Source organism: Trypanosoma grayi, assembly GCF_000691245.1.
Source record: "Trypanosoma grayi strain ANR4 Tgr_128_V1, whole genome shotgun sequence".
Lineage (NCBI taxonomy): Eukaryota > Euglenozoa > Kinetoplastea > Trypanosomatida > Trypanosomatidae > Trypanosoma > Trypanosoma grayi.
In genome coordinates this window covers 1-15,914 of record NW_008825747.1, presented here as the reverse complement: position 1 = coordinate 15,914, position 15,914 = coordinate 1, and the positions used below count along the sequence as shown (strand labels likewise).

The 15,914-nt window shown below is 52.2% G+C and overlaps 9 protein-coding genes across 9 annotated transcripts; all 9 read right to left on the bottom strand.

The window, feature by feature from the left end:
- Positions 1–92: 92 nt before the first annotated feature.
- On the bottom strand, positions 93–341 carry DQ04_01281080 (small nuclear ribonucleoprotein Sm-G; the record flags this gene model as incomplete). Its single annotated transcript, XM_009310503.1, has 1 exon — positions 93–341. The coding sequence occupies one exon, from the start codon at positions 339–341 to the stop codon at positions 93–95; it is 249 nt and encodes an 82-aa protein (XP_009308778.1).
- Positions 342–787: 446 nt separating this feature from the next.
- On the bottom strand, positions 788–2,596 carry DQ04_01281070 (dynein; the record flags this gene model as incomplete). The annotated part of the gene is made up of 1 exon (XM_009310502.1): positions 788–2,596. One exon carries the CDS (start codon positions 2,594–2,596, stop codon positions 788–790), a length of 1,809 nt encoding a protein of 602 aa, XP_009308777.1.
- A 416-nt stretch (positions 2,597–3,012) lies between these two features.
- DQ04_01281060 (vacuolar sorting protein) lies at positions 3,013–3,588 on the bottom strand (the record flags this gene model as incomplete). Its single annotated transcript, XM_009310501.1, has 1 exon — positions 3,013–3,588. One exon carries the CDS (start codon positions 3,586–3,588, stop codon positions 3,013–3,015), a length of 576 nt encoding a protein of 191 aa, XP_009308776.1.
- Positions 3,589–4,048: 460 nt separating this feature from the next.
- On the bottom strand, positions 4,049–5,761 carry DQ04_01281050 (hypothetical protein; the record flags this gene model as incomplete). Its single annotated transcript, XM_009310500.1, has 1 exon — positions 4,049–5,761. One exon carries the CDS (start codon positions 5,759–5,761, stop codon positions 4,049–4,051), a length of 1,713 nt encoding a protein of 570 aa, XP_009308775.1.
- Positions 5,762–6,022: 261 nt separating this feature from the next.
- DQ04_01281040 (MAF-like septum formation protein) lies at positions 6,023–6,643 on the bottom strand (the record flags this gene model as incomplete). Its single annotated transcript, XM_009310499.1, has 1 exon — positions 6,023–6,643. The coding sequence occupies one exon, from the start codon at positions 6,641–6,643 to the stop codon at positions 6,023–6,025; it is 621 nt and encodes a 206-aa protein (XP_009308774.1).
- Positions 6,644–6,892: 249 nt separating this feature from the next.
- On the bottom strand, positions 6,893–9,184 carry DQ04_01281030 (putative protein kinase; the record flags this gene model as incomplete). Its single annotated transcript, XM_009310498.1, has 1 exon — positions 6,893–9,184. The coding sequence occupies one exon, from the start codon at positions 9,182–9,184 to the stop codon at positions 6,893–6,895; it is 2,292 nt and encodes a 763-aa protein (XP_009308773.1).
- A 345-nt stretch (positions 9,185–9,529) lies between these two features.
- DQ04_01281020 (hypothetical protein) lies at positions 9,530–10,597 on the bottom strand (the record flags this gene model as incomplete). Its single annotated transcript, XM_009310497.1, has 1 exon — positions 9,530–10,597. One exon carries the CDS (start codon positions 10,595–10,597, stop codon positions 9,530–9,532), a length of 1,068 nt encoding a protein of 355 aa, XP_009308772.1.
- A 550-nt stretch (positions 10,598–11,147) lies between these two features.
- DQ04_01281010 (chaperonin containing T-complex protein) lies at positions 11,148–12,764 on the bottom strand (the record flags this gene model as incomplete). Its single annotated transcript, XM_009310496.1, has 1 exon — positions 11,148–12,764. One exon carries the CDS (start codon positions 12,762–12,764, stop codon positions 11,148–11,150), a length of 1,617 nt encoding a protein of 538 aa, XP_009308771.1.
- Positions 12,765–13,123: 359 nt separating this feature from the next.
- Positions 13,124–15,742, bottom strand: DQ04_01281000 (putative jouberin-like; the record flags this gene model as incomplete). The annotated part of the gene is made up of 1 exon (XM_009310495.1): positions 13,124–15,742. One exon carries the CDS (start codon positions 15,740–15,742, stop codon positions 13,124–13,126), a length of 2,619 nt encoding a protein of 872 aa, XP_009308770.1.
- Positions 15,743–15,914: the final 172 nt, after the last annotated feature.

Sequence of the window (15,914 nt, the reverse complement as noted above, 5' to 3'; positions counted from 1 at the left end):
CCCCCCCCCTCTATCACCGCCGCCTCACGTACACACACACAGAATACTCTCCCTCCCAAACACGCATATACAAAACCGCTGCGGTGCAGCCACTACGCCTCCAGCCCCACAATGTCTACAATGGTGCTCCCGCGGATAACAGTGGTGCCGAGTGCCGTCTTCTCCTCAGTTCCGCCGTTGTGCGGGTGGTGACTCTCATCAACGGCGTCGAAGAGGACGACACTCATGAATTGGTCGACGCCCCGCAATTCACCCGAGATGGAGCGGCCTCCCTGCAGCTTCACCATAACCCGCTTCTCCATGAAGTGGTTCAGATTGGGAAGGCTGTTCTTGGGGGGCATACTCGTTGAATCTTGCCTCTCCTTCTTTGTCTGTCTGTGTGTGTGTGCTACCACCAGACAGTGGTGGTTGCTGCTGCTGCTGCTGTTTATATTAGCCACGCGTTCACGGGCACAACTTCGAGGAAGACAGAAACAAGAAAAACAATTGATACAACACTAAGGAAGCAAAAAACTTTGCAGCTTTGCCCAGTAGAAGACTCGTACATAACAGAAATGAACTTATACATAGCCTGCAAACAGCACTACCGAAGTAACGTGTGCCGCTCGATCATTCACGCAAAGCGATTGAAGCTCTCCTCTATTTGGCTCTTCACAAGCCTCAGATCAATCGCCTGTTTTCTTCATTCGTGCTGTTGTTGTTAAAACACAAGAGACGCTCCCCACCACATGGTGGTAAAGATGATGCTCTACATATGGACAAGAGAGGAAACATTTAATGGGATGGCTTACTCAGCGTCAACCTCCATTCCGTCCCCAATGTCTTCCAGCAGCTTCCGACGCTTACCTTCCAAGTCTTCGAGCTGCTGAAGATTGCGACTCTTGTCCTCCTCCACAACCGTCTTGTAATCCTCAGTCATCTTTTCCAAGTACTCCTCCAGACCCTCAGTCAGTTGGGTGACACCATGCACGTGCGTGCTACGGCGCTCACGCTGTTTTGCAGCTGCACGTTTTTCCTTTCCAGCGCGGTCTAGATTCTTGTCACGGACGCTCTGATTCTCCAACAGCTGGCCAATAATGCCCTTTTCATCTGGCATCATTGTGTAGAGCGAGGGCGAGAGCTCCAGGAGCGTCACGCTGCCGTCAATGCAACCTGCGGCAATATGTTTTCCCTCCACAGTTGGCTTCGCTGTGTGAAGGGCATAGTCTGACACTTGCACGCTTAGGGTAGGGGTGGACTGGCGCAGCATCAAGTCCCACAGATCAAGGCATCCATCCATTCGGGTGGTAAAGAACACACCGGGCCGCACCGTATGCCAAGAGCCGCTCGTGAGATACGACTTGTGGTAGAAGGTGCTAAACAAAGGCGTGAACTTGAAATCCTCAAACCACATCCGCGCCGTCCAGTCACCAACAGACAAAAAGTACTTTGAGAAGAAGGGATTGCGCTGCACAGAGTACACAGGTCCGTGGTGGCCATTAAACGTGTTGGGGCCGATCTTATCCGCCTGTGTCTTGCCCTTCCGATTACATGAGAGAATGGTACCTTGCTCTGTCCCGATCATGTACTTTGACGGACCACCAACCTGAGGGTCGTAGTCCAGACAGAGTCCGCCAAGGACCCCCTTGGAGCCACCCTCGTTGCTCTTCGGGTGGAGCAGCAAAGAGTCCTCTGGGAATTTGTGCAACTCAAGCGGCTTGTCAGGGATGCGGCAGTCCCATATGTACACTTCGCCATCCGTGGATACCGAGAGCAGCTCGCCGGATTTGCTTTGCAGCCACCGTATCGCCCAGACGGGGTCCTTGTGGCTCTCCTCAATAAGGGAGCGAGCGGAGGGGCGTGTCGGCTGGCGCGTGTCCCAATACTGCACAATTCCGTTCCAACTTCCACCAGCGATGATGTGTGGGTCCTTCGGGTAGTGCTCAATGCTGCACAGCGGTGAGGGCGTGACCAATGTTTCCACCGGCGCGTTGGGATTCATCACGTCCCATACATAAGAATTGGTGTTCATTGTCGGGGCGTTGCTTTGGAATCGCAGACGGCAGTACGCCACAGCGAATCTGCGCCCGTCATTCTGCCACGAGATCGATGCAGCTGTGCGTTTCTCAGTATTGGGATCCTTAAAGACCGACACAATCTTCGCAGCCGGCGGGCCCAGCGATTCATCCTCAACTGGGGGGCCTTCACTGAAATATGTGCCGTAAATGTCAATGGCATTATTCTGCTTGATGTACTTATCCGTGCACTGGTAAACGAGGCGACGGCACGACGACAGGTAGCTTTCCTCGCGCTCCACTTTCTTGCAGTACTTCATTTTCTCCTCAAACTCTGTGGGGTCAACACCTTGTGGCCAACCGCCTTCAATGTGTGACTGAGCGTGGTGCCGCAGCTTAATTCGCTCGGTGTTTGTGCTACTCTCGGAGAGCGACGGCACGTTTTGAATTTCCGTTTCGCAAGGGTCAAGCTTCGTGTAGTGGTTTTTCAAGCCACGATTTGGTGCAATGTCGCTGAGTATCTCACCTTCGTTGGCTTGGAACTCCGGCATCCGCCCAAACTCCCTGCGGAGACGCGAGTAGCTGTACGACACTTCTGTCATGATGCAGCAGCAAGAAAAGTTTTACTCACGGGAAGTCACGCTGGCTATTCTCCTTTCTTGTTTTATGTAGATGCTGCTTCTTCCGTTGTGGGTTGCTGCTGCCGGTTCAGCTTTAAAGATACACGCGGAGATGCGTAGACAGAAAAAGAGCACACAACGAGAGGGGAGAAAAAGGACACGTAGTTGAACCAAAAAGTAAAGCTAACTAGATGGAGCCACAGATTTCTCGTCGGCTCTCTGCAAATCCGCCCACCGAGCAAAGATGTCTTGCCCCAGTTTGGTTTGCATTACGAGAGCGAAACAAAACATGAAGAAAAGGACACAAAGACGATACGGTGCATACACTCAGACGCCTTTTTGTACAGACGCTGCTGTTGCACCTCCCTCTCAGCCAGAGTCCAGCCATTCACACGTCACTATTCCTTCGTCCACGTCTTCCGCTTGATTGCGAGATCCTCTCCGCCCACACCCTCACCTGGTGCGTACGCGTACGAGAAGGAGGTGACTGTCTTGTCCTTTATGTCAAGCAGCACGAATGTGGGCACAACGTCCGGCTGCACCGGTGTGAAGGCACCGGTGATGGATCCCGGATTAATAAAGAGGTGACCGTCAAACTCGAACGTCTTGCAGTGGTGCGTAGCACCTGACACCAGCACGTCCACATCCAACTTTCGCTGCACAATGGCGAGAGAATCCTTGTCACCGCAGGGCACGATCTGGTGACCATGGATGAGACCAATCTTAAGCTCCTCCACCTCAATCACATGTGTTTCCTTGAAATTATTATGACTCCAGCTGTCAAACTCGCCCTTGGCACAGTAAACGTCGGGAGCTATGGTGCGGAAGTAGTCGTACATCTCGCGGCAGCCGACGTTTCCGGTGATGAGCACCATGTTGATACGTCCCGGCGTGAACATATGAGTGAAGGCTTCGGGTACTGCAGCCGCCCGCTGCGGCACGTGAAGGTCGCCAACAACAAGTACCAAGACCATTCGCCTTTAACTATTATTGTCGTTTGTTGCTGTTGTTTCTGCTGCTAGTCCTACTGTTATTCTCTTCTGCTTTATCTGCCCTCTCGACGCAATCAGTGCGCCGTGTAGCGCCTTGATTTCACTACTCTCCGCGTGACCGAAGTGACGAGAGAAGCGGAAAGGAGCAAGGTGCCGCGCCCACTAAACCCTCAGAGATTAAAATAAGGAGAAGGAAAAACAACAACCACAAAAAAAAGGGCAGAGACATGATGGAGAACACCGTTGCAGGCTGAAGATGGTATTTAATGGGTGAAATATGTATGTGTCGCCAGGAAAAACAAATCAAAATGAAAGACAGAACAGTCTACTGTCGTTCACCATAACTGCAAACAAAAGTGATGACTCAGTTACCAAGCATACAGACAAAAACACTGCAGCCGCAGGCGCCGCCTGGTCCAACAAGAAACTCGTTTCCACTCCTTCAATTTGTCTTTCGTCCGCCCCCCGCAGCCTTCAGTTGCGCTTGGCACGCAATGAGATCAGACTGTATCTTTGTCACAATGACCTCCGTGTCGGCCGCCCCGAGGCCGGCTTGACCCACCAGCGTTACGATAACCACTACAGCCACCAAAACGCCCAGAATAATTCGTCGTCGTCCCATCGCACGCACCAGGTTGAAGAACGTCGCTGTGGTGTGCTCCATCGAGGCGCCAGAGTGTGGACTGCTCCACGCAGCGTTCCTCAAGTCCTGCAGTTTACGGCCTGCGCTTGCGATGAAGTGCGGCTTGCCTGAATATGCACCGCTGTTGCCTAATAGTGTGGCGTGGTCGGCCACGTTGGTCTTCATAGCCACAGCTGTGGGAGGAGGCACCATCTCCGCAGGTGAAGCGGTGCTCCCCATTATCAAGCGCAGCCTCCTACGCTCTTCGTTGGCGCCTGCAAGCTCCTTTCCCAATTTTTGCCGCTGCTGCTCGGCCTGGTGAAGCAATTCATGCAGTTGCTCGTTCCGCTCCTGTTCCGTACGACACTGATCCTGCGTCACAACTAACTCCTGACGTGTGTGTTGCAGCTGCTCCTCTACATCTGTCAGTTGCCGCTCTAGATCTCCGTTTCTCTCACGCAACTCATGCAGATCCTGATACAATGCATTCAGTGCTTCTTCTCGCGCGTTATTCTCAGCTTCTGTTTCTTCCAACTTTTTTGCCAGGTCCTCGGTGATGTTGAGCATCCCACCAAAGTTCGCATCATTCACTTCCAACCCGTCGCCCTTTTTCGCCATGAGGGGCGAGGTGGATTCACATATAGTCGTCGCCGATTTCTCCCCAAAATACTCCGGGGTGAAATCCCCGCCAATTGGCGATGCTGCTGCTGGTGGTGGTGGTGGCGGTATTGATGTGGCAGCAGTTCCACCCGCACTGCTACGCCAAGCGGCCAACTCTCGTTCCAGCTGCTGAATGTGCTGCAACTGTGAATCAGCAGTGCTCTTTTTGTCTTCCCACGCGTCATTGTTCGCGCGGTCCTGCAGCGTCATTTCTAGCATTGCTTCCGACTGCCTCGATAGAGCAACTTCGAGCTGTTCAATCTGCATCTCCATATTACGGCGCTCACTCTGCGCCAACTCCTCGTCGTTTGACACGAGTGCGTCCTTCACCACATCCTCAGTGGTTTTATTTTCAGGATTGGCCGAATTCCGCAAGTTTTGCGCCTCAAGTTTGTATTTGTCACGCTCATCGCTGTATCTTTGGAGAAGCTCCTTCAGCGTCTGATTCTGTTCCTGGAGGGAACTCACATATGTCCTATCGTGGGTGTTGTGGTATTTCCTGTCAGTGCTGGTGGCCACCTCGCAGTCTGCTGCCGCCACAAGCCCATTATTTCCTGCGTTGAATCGCTCCTCAAGCAGCGCATCAATTGAAGCCTGGTTAAACTGGTGCACTAGCAGCCACGTCTCCCGCGAAGTCTTGAACTTCTGGCGCAACGCGGCCAGTTCCGCCTCAATCCCGCAGCTCTCGCTGCGGAGCTCATCCCACTTCTCGGAGGACATCTTCACCCGTCGCAACGCCTGAAGCAGACGACGCTGAAGTTCGCCAACATCAGTTGGCATGTCGCACAGCTCCGCTTCCGCATTTTCCACTACAGTGTCATCATCCTCGCTTACGTCAACAACTGTCTGAAGACGACGCAAAATGCCTTCCATCTCTCTCCCGCTTGCTTGCCCTCGTCACTCCACACACCTCAGCAAGTTGGGTGGGTATGACACTCAATTTCCAAAGTGAAACAGAGAACCAAATACAACAAAAAAAATGAAACACTGTGTCAGTGTGTGTGCGCGATATGAGATCCATCTCACGGAATAAAAGAGAAATAGCAGTGAGTGGAACAATAAAGAAACAATAATAATTACACTATAATACCAATAATATAACGAAGATAATTATAAAACGGCGATAATCGCACCCTACTGTATCTGCTTCAACAATCGCGCCATTACATCGGGGTCCATCCCGCAGACACCATCAAAAGTCCCCACAACACGCACCACATAGCGACTCAGATCCTCATCCTCCACCACAAACCCACCAGCAGCATTCATGCTTGCCCCACGAGCGATGATGGCGTCTACAACATCCTCGCCGAACGGGGAGAAAAAAGTCTCAGTATCCTGGTGCTCCACCAGAATCTTTCCAGTGTCAAGTGCACAGACAACGTAAGCGGCAACCGTACGCACGCTGCTACCCGAGTATGATGAAAGAAACGCTTTGTTCTCCTGCACCGAGACTGGTTTCTCACGTATCTCACCGTCTTTCACTGCTACCTGATCGAAAGCAACGACGACACCGTGTGTAACAGGAGGCTGTGTGTCCTTCAGTTTCTCCAGGACAGCCTGCACCTTGGCTCGTGCAATAAGCTCTGTCAACGTGTAAGGGTCACTGGCACGGTAAGCTTTTTCATCAATATCAGGCGGAAGCAGCAGAAACTCCTGGAACACATCACCAAAATGGCGGCGTAGGTTTTTGGCACGAAAAGCTGAGCTTGTGCCTATTACCATCGTCCGTCTTTCCGCATCCCGACTTGTCATACTTCAGTTACAGTTTGAAGACTCTTTACGGTTCCTTGAATAAACGTAATCCCAACAGGGAGAGTGCAAAGCGAATTGTAAGTAAGAAAAAGTCCAAGGTGGAAAGCCACGAACTTAGAGAGGAAGGGAGGGAAGGATTGGGGTTCTCCCCGATTGTGCTAAGTATCCGTAGTAACTACCATAAGCACCAACGTTGTTGTATCCGGATGGGAAAATTCTATACAGTAGAAATCAGCGGATGCTTCCACGTTAATTCAGAGAAGGGAACTTTTCAGTATCCTGAAACTGTGGGGCCACAGAAAGAAAGCCCGTAAATGCCTTCCAGCAGGTCCTGCTCCGGTTTTGATAGGAGTCACGGGCTTTCATTCCTGTACTCAGCAAAACTTGTTCCTCAAGAAGCTCACGTTGGCGCCGCCGCTGGAACGTTTCGGATTCACTCTTTAAGCGTTCCATAAATGTCTTGAGTTTTTCTCGGGGAACCCCATTATATCTTAGGATAAATGGGTGCTGCAGTAGTTTGTTAACAGACCAGCGATGCGAGGGTTCTCTCATAAGACAACGTACAATGAAGTCATGAAATGAGGCAGACCAAGAAAGTGGCTTCACCATACGTGACAACTTCAGGTTATTCACGTAGTTCCAGTAATCAGACTTGAAGGAGTAGCATGGGTTCACACCATTGCTGAGCTCCAGCAGCATGACACCAAGGGACCACACATCTGCAGCAGGAGTGAATTCCACAACTGGTAATCCATCCTCCATCTCCTTGCCGTATAGTTCACTGCGCAATCGCTCAGGCGCTTTGTACACCTTTGAGCCCAAGTCAACGCCGGTTTGGCGCACTCGATGAGTTTTAGGGTCTGTTTGGCACCCGCATCCAAAGTCTGCCAGTTTGAAGCGCGTCTTATTAAAGTCAAGGAGCACATTTGCCGGCTTCAGATCACAGTGCACAATGGAGTAATCCTCATGCAACTCTTTAAGACCCTTGAGCACATCAGCTGCTAGCATCGACAATATGATCTCGGGGACAGGAGCCTGTCGATCAATGTTGGTCTCCCACTCCTCCGGTGTGTTGTACGAACTCCTCCCTGTCAGATGCATACAGGAAGCAGATTGCTGTTTCAATAGATTTTCAGTCTGCTTCTGTACCTGAGCCGATCCTGCAAGATGCTTGCGAAATATGGACTGGGTCACCTTCATCATTTCATTTGCAGGGATACGTGAGAACATTCGTTGTGCATCTTCCACACTGAAACTCATCAACTCCATCAGTATATAGAGGTGCTGTCGCCCATTGTCAATTGTTGCGGCAGCATTAAACATTTGCATCAAATGCTCAGGGCGTTCCTGCAAACGTTGTAGCCGAATCATATTGAGTTCCTTCACAAGGCCCCGTTTCCTTCCTTGTCGTTCAACGGCGTTGGTAGCCTGTGTCACTTCTTTGAGATCTATGCACTTAAGGGCATACAACTTTTCATCAAGCATGACGCGGTGAACTGTGCCTTGGGAACCGTTTCCAATGAAGCATAGTGTCACCACCGCGTCCAAGTCCAAGGAACGATTCGTGCGGCCAACATCCTGTGCGGAGAACACCCGACCAACTTGTTTTGCGCCACAAGAAGCATATTTATGTCCACCATTCTTCTCCGAAGTATTGTGTTGGTTCGGCTCCGTCACTGTTGATACAACAGAAGAAGTAGGTGGCTCGTCAGGTACAGGCGCCGCATAGGTCTCCGCAACCTTTCGGGGGGCCGATGCGGGAACCACAATGTGTCCAGCAGTAACGCTGCTTGGTAGAAAACCACGAATTCTAACAGCAGTAGAAGCGCTTCCCGCTCTAGCATTCAAAGTCTTTGTCAGTGAGTCATTGTTGTTTGAGAAAAGCACAGCATATTCCTTTGGTACATCTGTCTTGTGTCTCTCCACTGTACTCAACGTTGTCTCAGTCCTTGAATACACCCCTCCTCCTCCTCCTCCTCCACCCACAGGTGCAGTTGCAGCCACAGCAGCTGCGTTGCTACTAGATGAGGCCACAGGAGAGCTGGATGGAGCTTGTGGTCCTAGGGAGCTCATGCTCTCAAATGAGCGCTTGGCTGTTGGAGACACCGCAGTCGACGACGCGAGCGATGAAAAACAATCATTACCAGCATTCTCAATGCCACGAATAGCCGCCTCCACAGAATCAACAACAGTCGTCGGATTGGTCTGATGTGCCTTCTTTACGCTCTTAGCAGCTGAAGTGCCCTCCACTTTTTCCCCCAGACGATGTGATGGTACCTCCTCCTTGTGTGCTGCCTTTCCCTCAGTAAACATGGACACACCATCCATCAGGACGAAGAGATTCGTGTTGTTTACATGGAAAAAGCGCGCGGGAAAAAGAGGTCCTTCTGTAGTGACCATCGGTGAAACACTATTGTCGTCCACATTAATAAAAAGTTCATTCTTCGGCTCCGCCTGTACGTGCAGTTCGTCTGAAGTATCAGGCGGTGGTAGTGCAAGGGTAAACCCAGGGGGCGGGGCCTTTTGTCTCCGCACCCGCATTCTCTACCCTTCTTTCCCCCGACGTTACCGCGGGCAGTGGGGCTGCTAGTTGGAAAAAGATACAGGAAGAAAACTTGTCCGCATTCCAAGTAAATGCGAGAGAGGTGGGCAAGTGACAAGAACAAAACAAAACCAAAACCCGGAAAAAAAAATCTTTTTTTTGGTCGTATCAGAAGTCACACGTGGACACACGCAGACCTAAAAAAAAAAAAACAGAGAGCGGGCAAACTGAAATCCGATTCCGCACACAGTAACACGGGTGACAAGGGAAGCAGCACTGGCCCCGCACAGAGTAGACGGGGGCGCACATGTTCTTCTTGCACTTCTCACGTATCGCATACCTGGTCAGTCGTCGTCCTCCTCCACGACGGACTCCTTCGTGAACGTCGAACGCTCGTCGAGCGCTGGGGGGTTCCGCACACCAAAGTACCGCACATGCGGTTCCGGCAGAGGGTCCCGCGGACCACGGACTTTCGCCCGCGCTGCGCGAATGGCATCCGCGAGAGCCTCACGCCGGGCGAGGGTAGCGATGTACCACGGAGCCAGCAGCACTGGCGCCGGTGACGCCGAACCTGAGACGCCATCCTCGCTAATCTTTACCGTGTGCACGGACCGCTTTCCTGTTGCACTGTCCTCGCGGTGCGCCGACGTCGATTCCGGGATGCCCCTCCGCCCCGCTTTCGCCGCCGAGTCACGTGACATGGCATCCTCATTTTCGGAGTCTGTATCGGTTGTTGTGTGCGTAGCGCCTTTGCGACGCCGCCGCTGGTAGTGCTCGTGTTGCCGTTCACGCAACAGGAGCTCCCGCTTTCGGCTAGCAATGTCCGTCTCCCGCACAGGCCGCTCGCCGAGGTCCCATCGCTCAATGAAACTCATAACACTAGAGCGAACACGTTTGCTTACATTTACAAACAGCTGGCACTCCGCGAGAGCCGCAGCAACCGTCCAACCTTGATAGCGTCGCATGCAGCCCACAACAACACTTGTCTGCATCTCCCCAGTCGGGCAGGCGAAAAGGACAGGTTGGAAATCTGTTTGCAGGGCAAAGTCAAGGGCATGTTGCACATCAGAAACAGCAAAGTCGTCTCTCGACCATGAGTATTCATTCATCCATTCTGTTAAGTCTGCAATGTACACGACACGAATGGGTGGTGCGGCGTGAGCATCTTCTTTCCAAGCGCGAGGAGCATCTGTGCTAGCAGCAGTCCGTACAGTAGGACTTGTGCTGGAGAGAGCCTGCGCAACGGGTCCGGGGAGCAGCTCAATGGAAAGCAACACGACCGTCTTGATGCCAATGTGCTTTAAGTACGGCACAGCGGCAAGCGTTGGGTAGGCGCTACGGTAGATGCCTGCTTCGACCATGGCGAAGTTAGGTGGTGGTGTCCATGTTTGATTGCCCGCGCGGTGGTACATACAGCAGCTGCACTGCTATGCTACTCGAAGGAACCGAGAGGAAAAGATCACGATTAAGTCACCTCCCCAAGGCCGGCTTCTGTGAAGGAAGGAACAGCAGCAAGGAACTGTAGACAAACAACGTGGGGAAAAGGAACGAGGAAGTCACAAGAAGACTCCAAACACAAATCCGCCAGAAGGCGTGCGAAGAAGAGAAAGAAAGAAACCCCCTCTCCTATGATTAATGTCGGCACGCCATTCGTCCATTCTCTCTTTCCAAATCTCTCTCGCCGTTGTTTTTTTTTCTTTCGATTCATTCTTATCAGTTTATGCACCGTTCTTTCTCTTCGTTCTCTCGCCGTTTCACCGCGGCGCTCCTCTGTTACTGAATAACAAAAGGGTAAGAGACTCTTCATTCACCTCCTCAGAGGTGAAGAGAGATCTTCACCCCTTCTCTCACTCTCTTTTAATGAAAAAAAAGGACCACTCTAGCCAGGTTGGGGAGTGTGGTTCTCTGCCCAACCACTCCTTAACATGAAACATTTCACCTGCCCGTTGCCTCTCCCTGCCTCTATTGCTCCTCCTCGGGGTGTGTAACAATGACGTCGTCCACCTTGAGGATCATCTTCACAACCTGCGTGGCGAGCCGCAGCTGGGAGCACTTACCCTGAAGAGTTTCAAACACCTGCTGCTGTTTCATGTCGATTGTGCCACAGTCCATGCAGTCAACACCAGCGTATGGGTTCTTCCCCTCCACCTGCGCAATACGAGCGAGCGAGAGAGATTTAATAGGGTCGAGTCCACTGTTCAGCGCTAAGTTGATGGGAATAGACTCCAGTGCGTCAGCGAAACGACGAATGGCATACTGGTCCACAGTTGACACTGTGTCCGCATGGTTCAGCACAGCCGTTGAGGCGGCGATTTCAGCAGAACCTCCACCATATACGACACGGTTGTCGCGGATAAGGTTGCGTACCATGCATACCGCATCATGCAGAGAGCGCTTCGCCTCCTCAATCATCATCTTGTTTCCAGCCCGAATGAAGATGGTTACCGCCTTGCTGTGTGGGCAGTCCTCGATGAAGATCATGCGATCTTTCGTGGTGCCGAAACCCACCTCACGCACTGTACCGCAAGTTCCGAGCTTTTCCTTGCTGATGTCCTCGAAGCGAGGAATAATGCGGCCGCCAGTGGCGATGGCAATCATCTCCAGCTCTACACCGCCGACCCAGCGCACGGCGGGGAGCTCATTGCGGAAGAGGAGATAGTTCGCCTCATCGTCAAAGCCCCACTGGCAAATGACGAGTTCAGCCCCCGCATCCTTGCACAGCTGGACCTGCTTGCGGAAGTACTCCTGCTCCTGTGAGTGAATATCCGTCATGTGCTCTGCGCTGGAGATGTACACGGTGTGCTTCGTCTTTGGCTTCGGTGGCTCGAAGGGGCACGTCAGAATGGCAATCTTCGGGTTCTTCAGATGCTTCTTCATCTGCGGGTGGGAAAAGTCCTTGTCGATGACGATGCCGTTGACTAAGCATGTCTCCTCAAGGCTGCCGCCAACCTTTCCTTCCACTTTGATGAGGTCAAGATTCACGTCGCGGCGCTCCATGTCCGCCACCGACAGCACCGCATCAACGCAGATCTTCGCCAGCCGATCACGATCGCGATTGACGACCTTCGAGTTCAGCGTGGAACGCGCAGTCTCCAGCAGAAACTTGTACTCCTCTCGGCTGACCGGCACTGTCTCAGCGACTTCCTCAAGACGCCTGCACGCCACCTCACAGGCCTTCTCAAAACCCTCAGAGATGCGGGAGCTGTGGATGCCCTTGTCGAGAAGGCCGGCCGCCTGTTCCAGGAGAGCGCCAGCGAAGCAAACGACACCTGTCGTGCCGTCACCAATCTCGGAATCCTGGGACTTGCTGAGCTCCACCATCAGCTGGCCTATCTCGTTATCAATGTCCATGAGATCGACAATTGTTGCGCCGTCGTTGGTAACAACAACATCGTTGTCCTGTGTCACGAGAATCTTGTCCATCCCCCGCGGGCCGAGGCTAGTCTTCAGGACGTTCGAAACGCTCATAGCTGCGAGGATGTTAGCCTTCTGCGCCTCCACGCCCGTCACACGTTCCTTCTGTGACTGTTCCTTGACCAGCAAAAATGGGCGTCCATACTCGTCAAATGCCAAAGACATGGCTCTCCTTGATGTGGTAAAAGCTAGTAATGTGTAACTAGGTAGAATAATAGCGAAGCAAAAAGACACACACACACACTGAATAACTCCGCGCGCACACACACCCACACAGAGAGAGAGAGAGAGAAAACGTAAGGAATTCATACCCAAAACGAAAAAAAAAGGAGAATACAGATACAATCACAACCACCTCGGTATAGAATGGAGGAGTCGTTTTCATGCCCTCTGTCAAAAAGGAAAAAAAAAAAAGAGAAAGGAGGAGTGAACGAAACATCACAATCTGCTTCCAAGAGTGAAGCTAGAGTTTTAATCTATAACGCGCAATGTATGGAATGTAAAGATACCTCAGCAGTGAAGCATCACCTGTCGTCCTGAATGTACACTGCTGTTGGGTCACGCAGCAAATTCTCCGCGTCACCCGTGTGCTTGTGGTGATGGTGTCCCACAAGGCCCTTCCACATAGCAATGATCTGACCCATGCGAGTACTTTTATCTCGAGAAAAACTATTGTGTGAGGCAAGAGTAGGAGCGCGAGACGGCTTGCCGCTATCGGCGTTGGGGCGGAAAGATGCCACTTCACCCCACGAGGGGTTGCGGTTTGATCGTCGAGCCATGAGCTCGCCACCAAAGCGGGCACGGAAGTAATCCGGTGCACGGGAGTTGCCGCGAACAATGACGCTCTCTTCCGTCCTTGGCGTCCCAATGACAGCGGCCATTGTTGCGCGCGAAGCCGAACTGTCAGTGGCGTGCGTAACGGCGCTGCCTTCTGTGCTGAGGAGCACACAGAGCTGTTCATCTCTGCACCACACAATTGAGCCAATAGGAAAATTCACCTGTACCTTTGCGTAACCGCTCTTGGGTGTGCAGAGCGTGCCAGAGCTGCACTCCCAGCTCAACAGCTTGCCGTCATGGGTGCCTGCTACGATGGCTTCACCGTCTGGAAGAAGCGTCACTGCAGGAATGTACGGCCGCTGGTGCAAAGCAATTTCATGCATCAGTTGGTTTGTTGAGGCATCAAACACATAGGCAACAGGCGACTTCGCGCACGTCACCAACGCTCTACTACCATACAATTCCACCCTTGTAGCTCCTGGGCACTTAAATCGGTGTCGTATTGACATTTGCCATACGCGTTTGCCGTCCTTCATACACTCGTACATAGCACGCCACACCACAACATTCCCCAGAGCATCCACCGACCATAGACGATTGAGCTCAGAGGCACAGATGGAGTGAATGATGGCCTCCTCATCGCCCGATGTCATGTGAACAAGCTCACCGGTAACAGATTCCACTCCAAATGAAAAGGGTGGAATCATCGTCGCTGCGGAAGAACTCTGAAGTGTACTGCGACGATCTCGAGAATTCTGAAGCGGCGTATCCCCTGAATTCAACTCTGTATGTGTCTCTTCAACGTTCTTGTCAAAGCGCCACACAAATAACCGTTGATCGTAACCACATGTTATGATGTGATCCTGGTGGAAAGTAGCATCATACACAGCGAAGCCATGGGGAAGGGTGCAGATGCAGCCCGTATGCAAGTCACTATAAGTATCCATGAGGGGACCAGAGCAGTCCCGCCGCCAGACTTTTACAGTTTTGTCAGAGGAGCAGGACAAAAATAAGACGTTGTCCTTGTGAAACACCACGCGGTGAATGTGTCCAACATGCCCTCGAAATACACCTACGACAGGCATTTCCGGCACTAGGGCACTACGCAGCTGCACTAAATGATCAAAACCACTTGTCACTCCAAAAGCCAAAAATGTGCCATCGTATGAAAAGGCTACACATGTAATCTTACCCTGAAGCCGCGTCCACTGTAGAACATTTGTCGGTGGTACGACGCGCTCATCCACCTCGCGGATGTACGACTTTGCGAGAGCCGCCGTATTCGCGAAATTGAGCGATGTGTATCTAGTTTGTCGCGTTCCGGAAAGCCACATCGGGGCACTGATAGAACGTCTGGGTCGTGGTTCATCGCCAAGAAACATCTGATTCAGCAGATATTCTTCGGACGGCAGTACAGTTGCCTCCTTGGGGTGGTAGGCATCAACATCAAGAACCCTCTTCAGGGAGATAACCATCCCAGCAGAGTACGGCACCTTTCGATTACGCGGGTCCCTGTATACAAAGAACAGTTCCGGCGGCAGAGAAGAAATAGGCACAATTCCTTCTGTCTTTGGCGAGGCATTGGACTGGAAATTCCCCGGTTCCGGTGTGGATATGTGTGTCTGGCACCCCACATTACCCCAAGCGTAAAGGGAGGAGTATGGTAACAAGAATGACGGTACCAACTGCAGAAGCCTTGTAAAACACGAAGTGCGATGTGGGAATGGAAACATTTGAATGTGCAGGCGGTTCCGAAAATTTAATCGTCCATGAGAGTCACGGAGTTTCAAGAATCCCCAGCACACTGGGTATAGACCCTCGCGCCGAAACGGTAACCCTTGAATAGTCTCTCCACCCCCTTCCAGCACCTCTAACAATAGTACAGCGTTGGACGACGCGTCGCAAATGCTCTGCGATGGAACAGCTAAGAGGAGCTCTGCACCCCACCACGGTGCCCGAGTGCGGCGCAACCGAAGATCAACAGGGTGCGTCAACGCAAAAGATGATCGTCCTGTCATGGAGTGAAGTAAGCTCTCTCCTGTGAGTCCGTTAACCAGCCATACCCGCACGAAAGGACGCACAACGGAAGAGTCAGCGTGAAGCGGACTCATCCCCAGAACCGTCAGCGACAGCCGCATAGGGTTGCCTGCGGTGGACTCCTGCTGACCAAAAAGTGTGCCGCTCGTCACATCATCCGCATTTGGGTTCGGCGGCAACGGCGGGTGTGACCGCAGCCCACTGCTCGCATCCCCAGCCCACATGCTGCTTGATGCACCTAATGGAGAGAACATCCCAACCGACGGCCTCGGCGCACGCAATCGTGAACCCTTCGTCGAGCTAGGCCTGGGAACATCACTCAGCGACATCAACTCGTCGTTCTCCTCCTTAAGCAAGAGTTGCCTCGTGGCCAGATCACTATTACACTTTGAATCCTTTACACTTTGTGACGTATCCGAAACAGGGGGTACTTCTATTGCTTCTGTTTTTTCTCGCGGTCTTGTCACACCACGATCAGCTTCCTCAGCCACAGCTGTACGA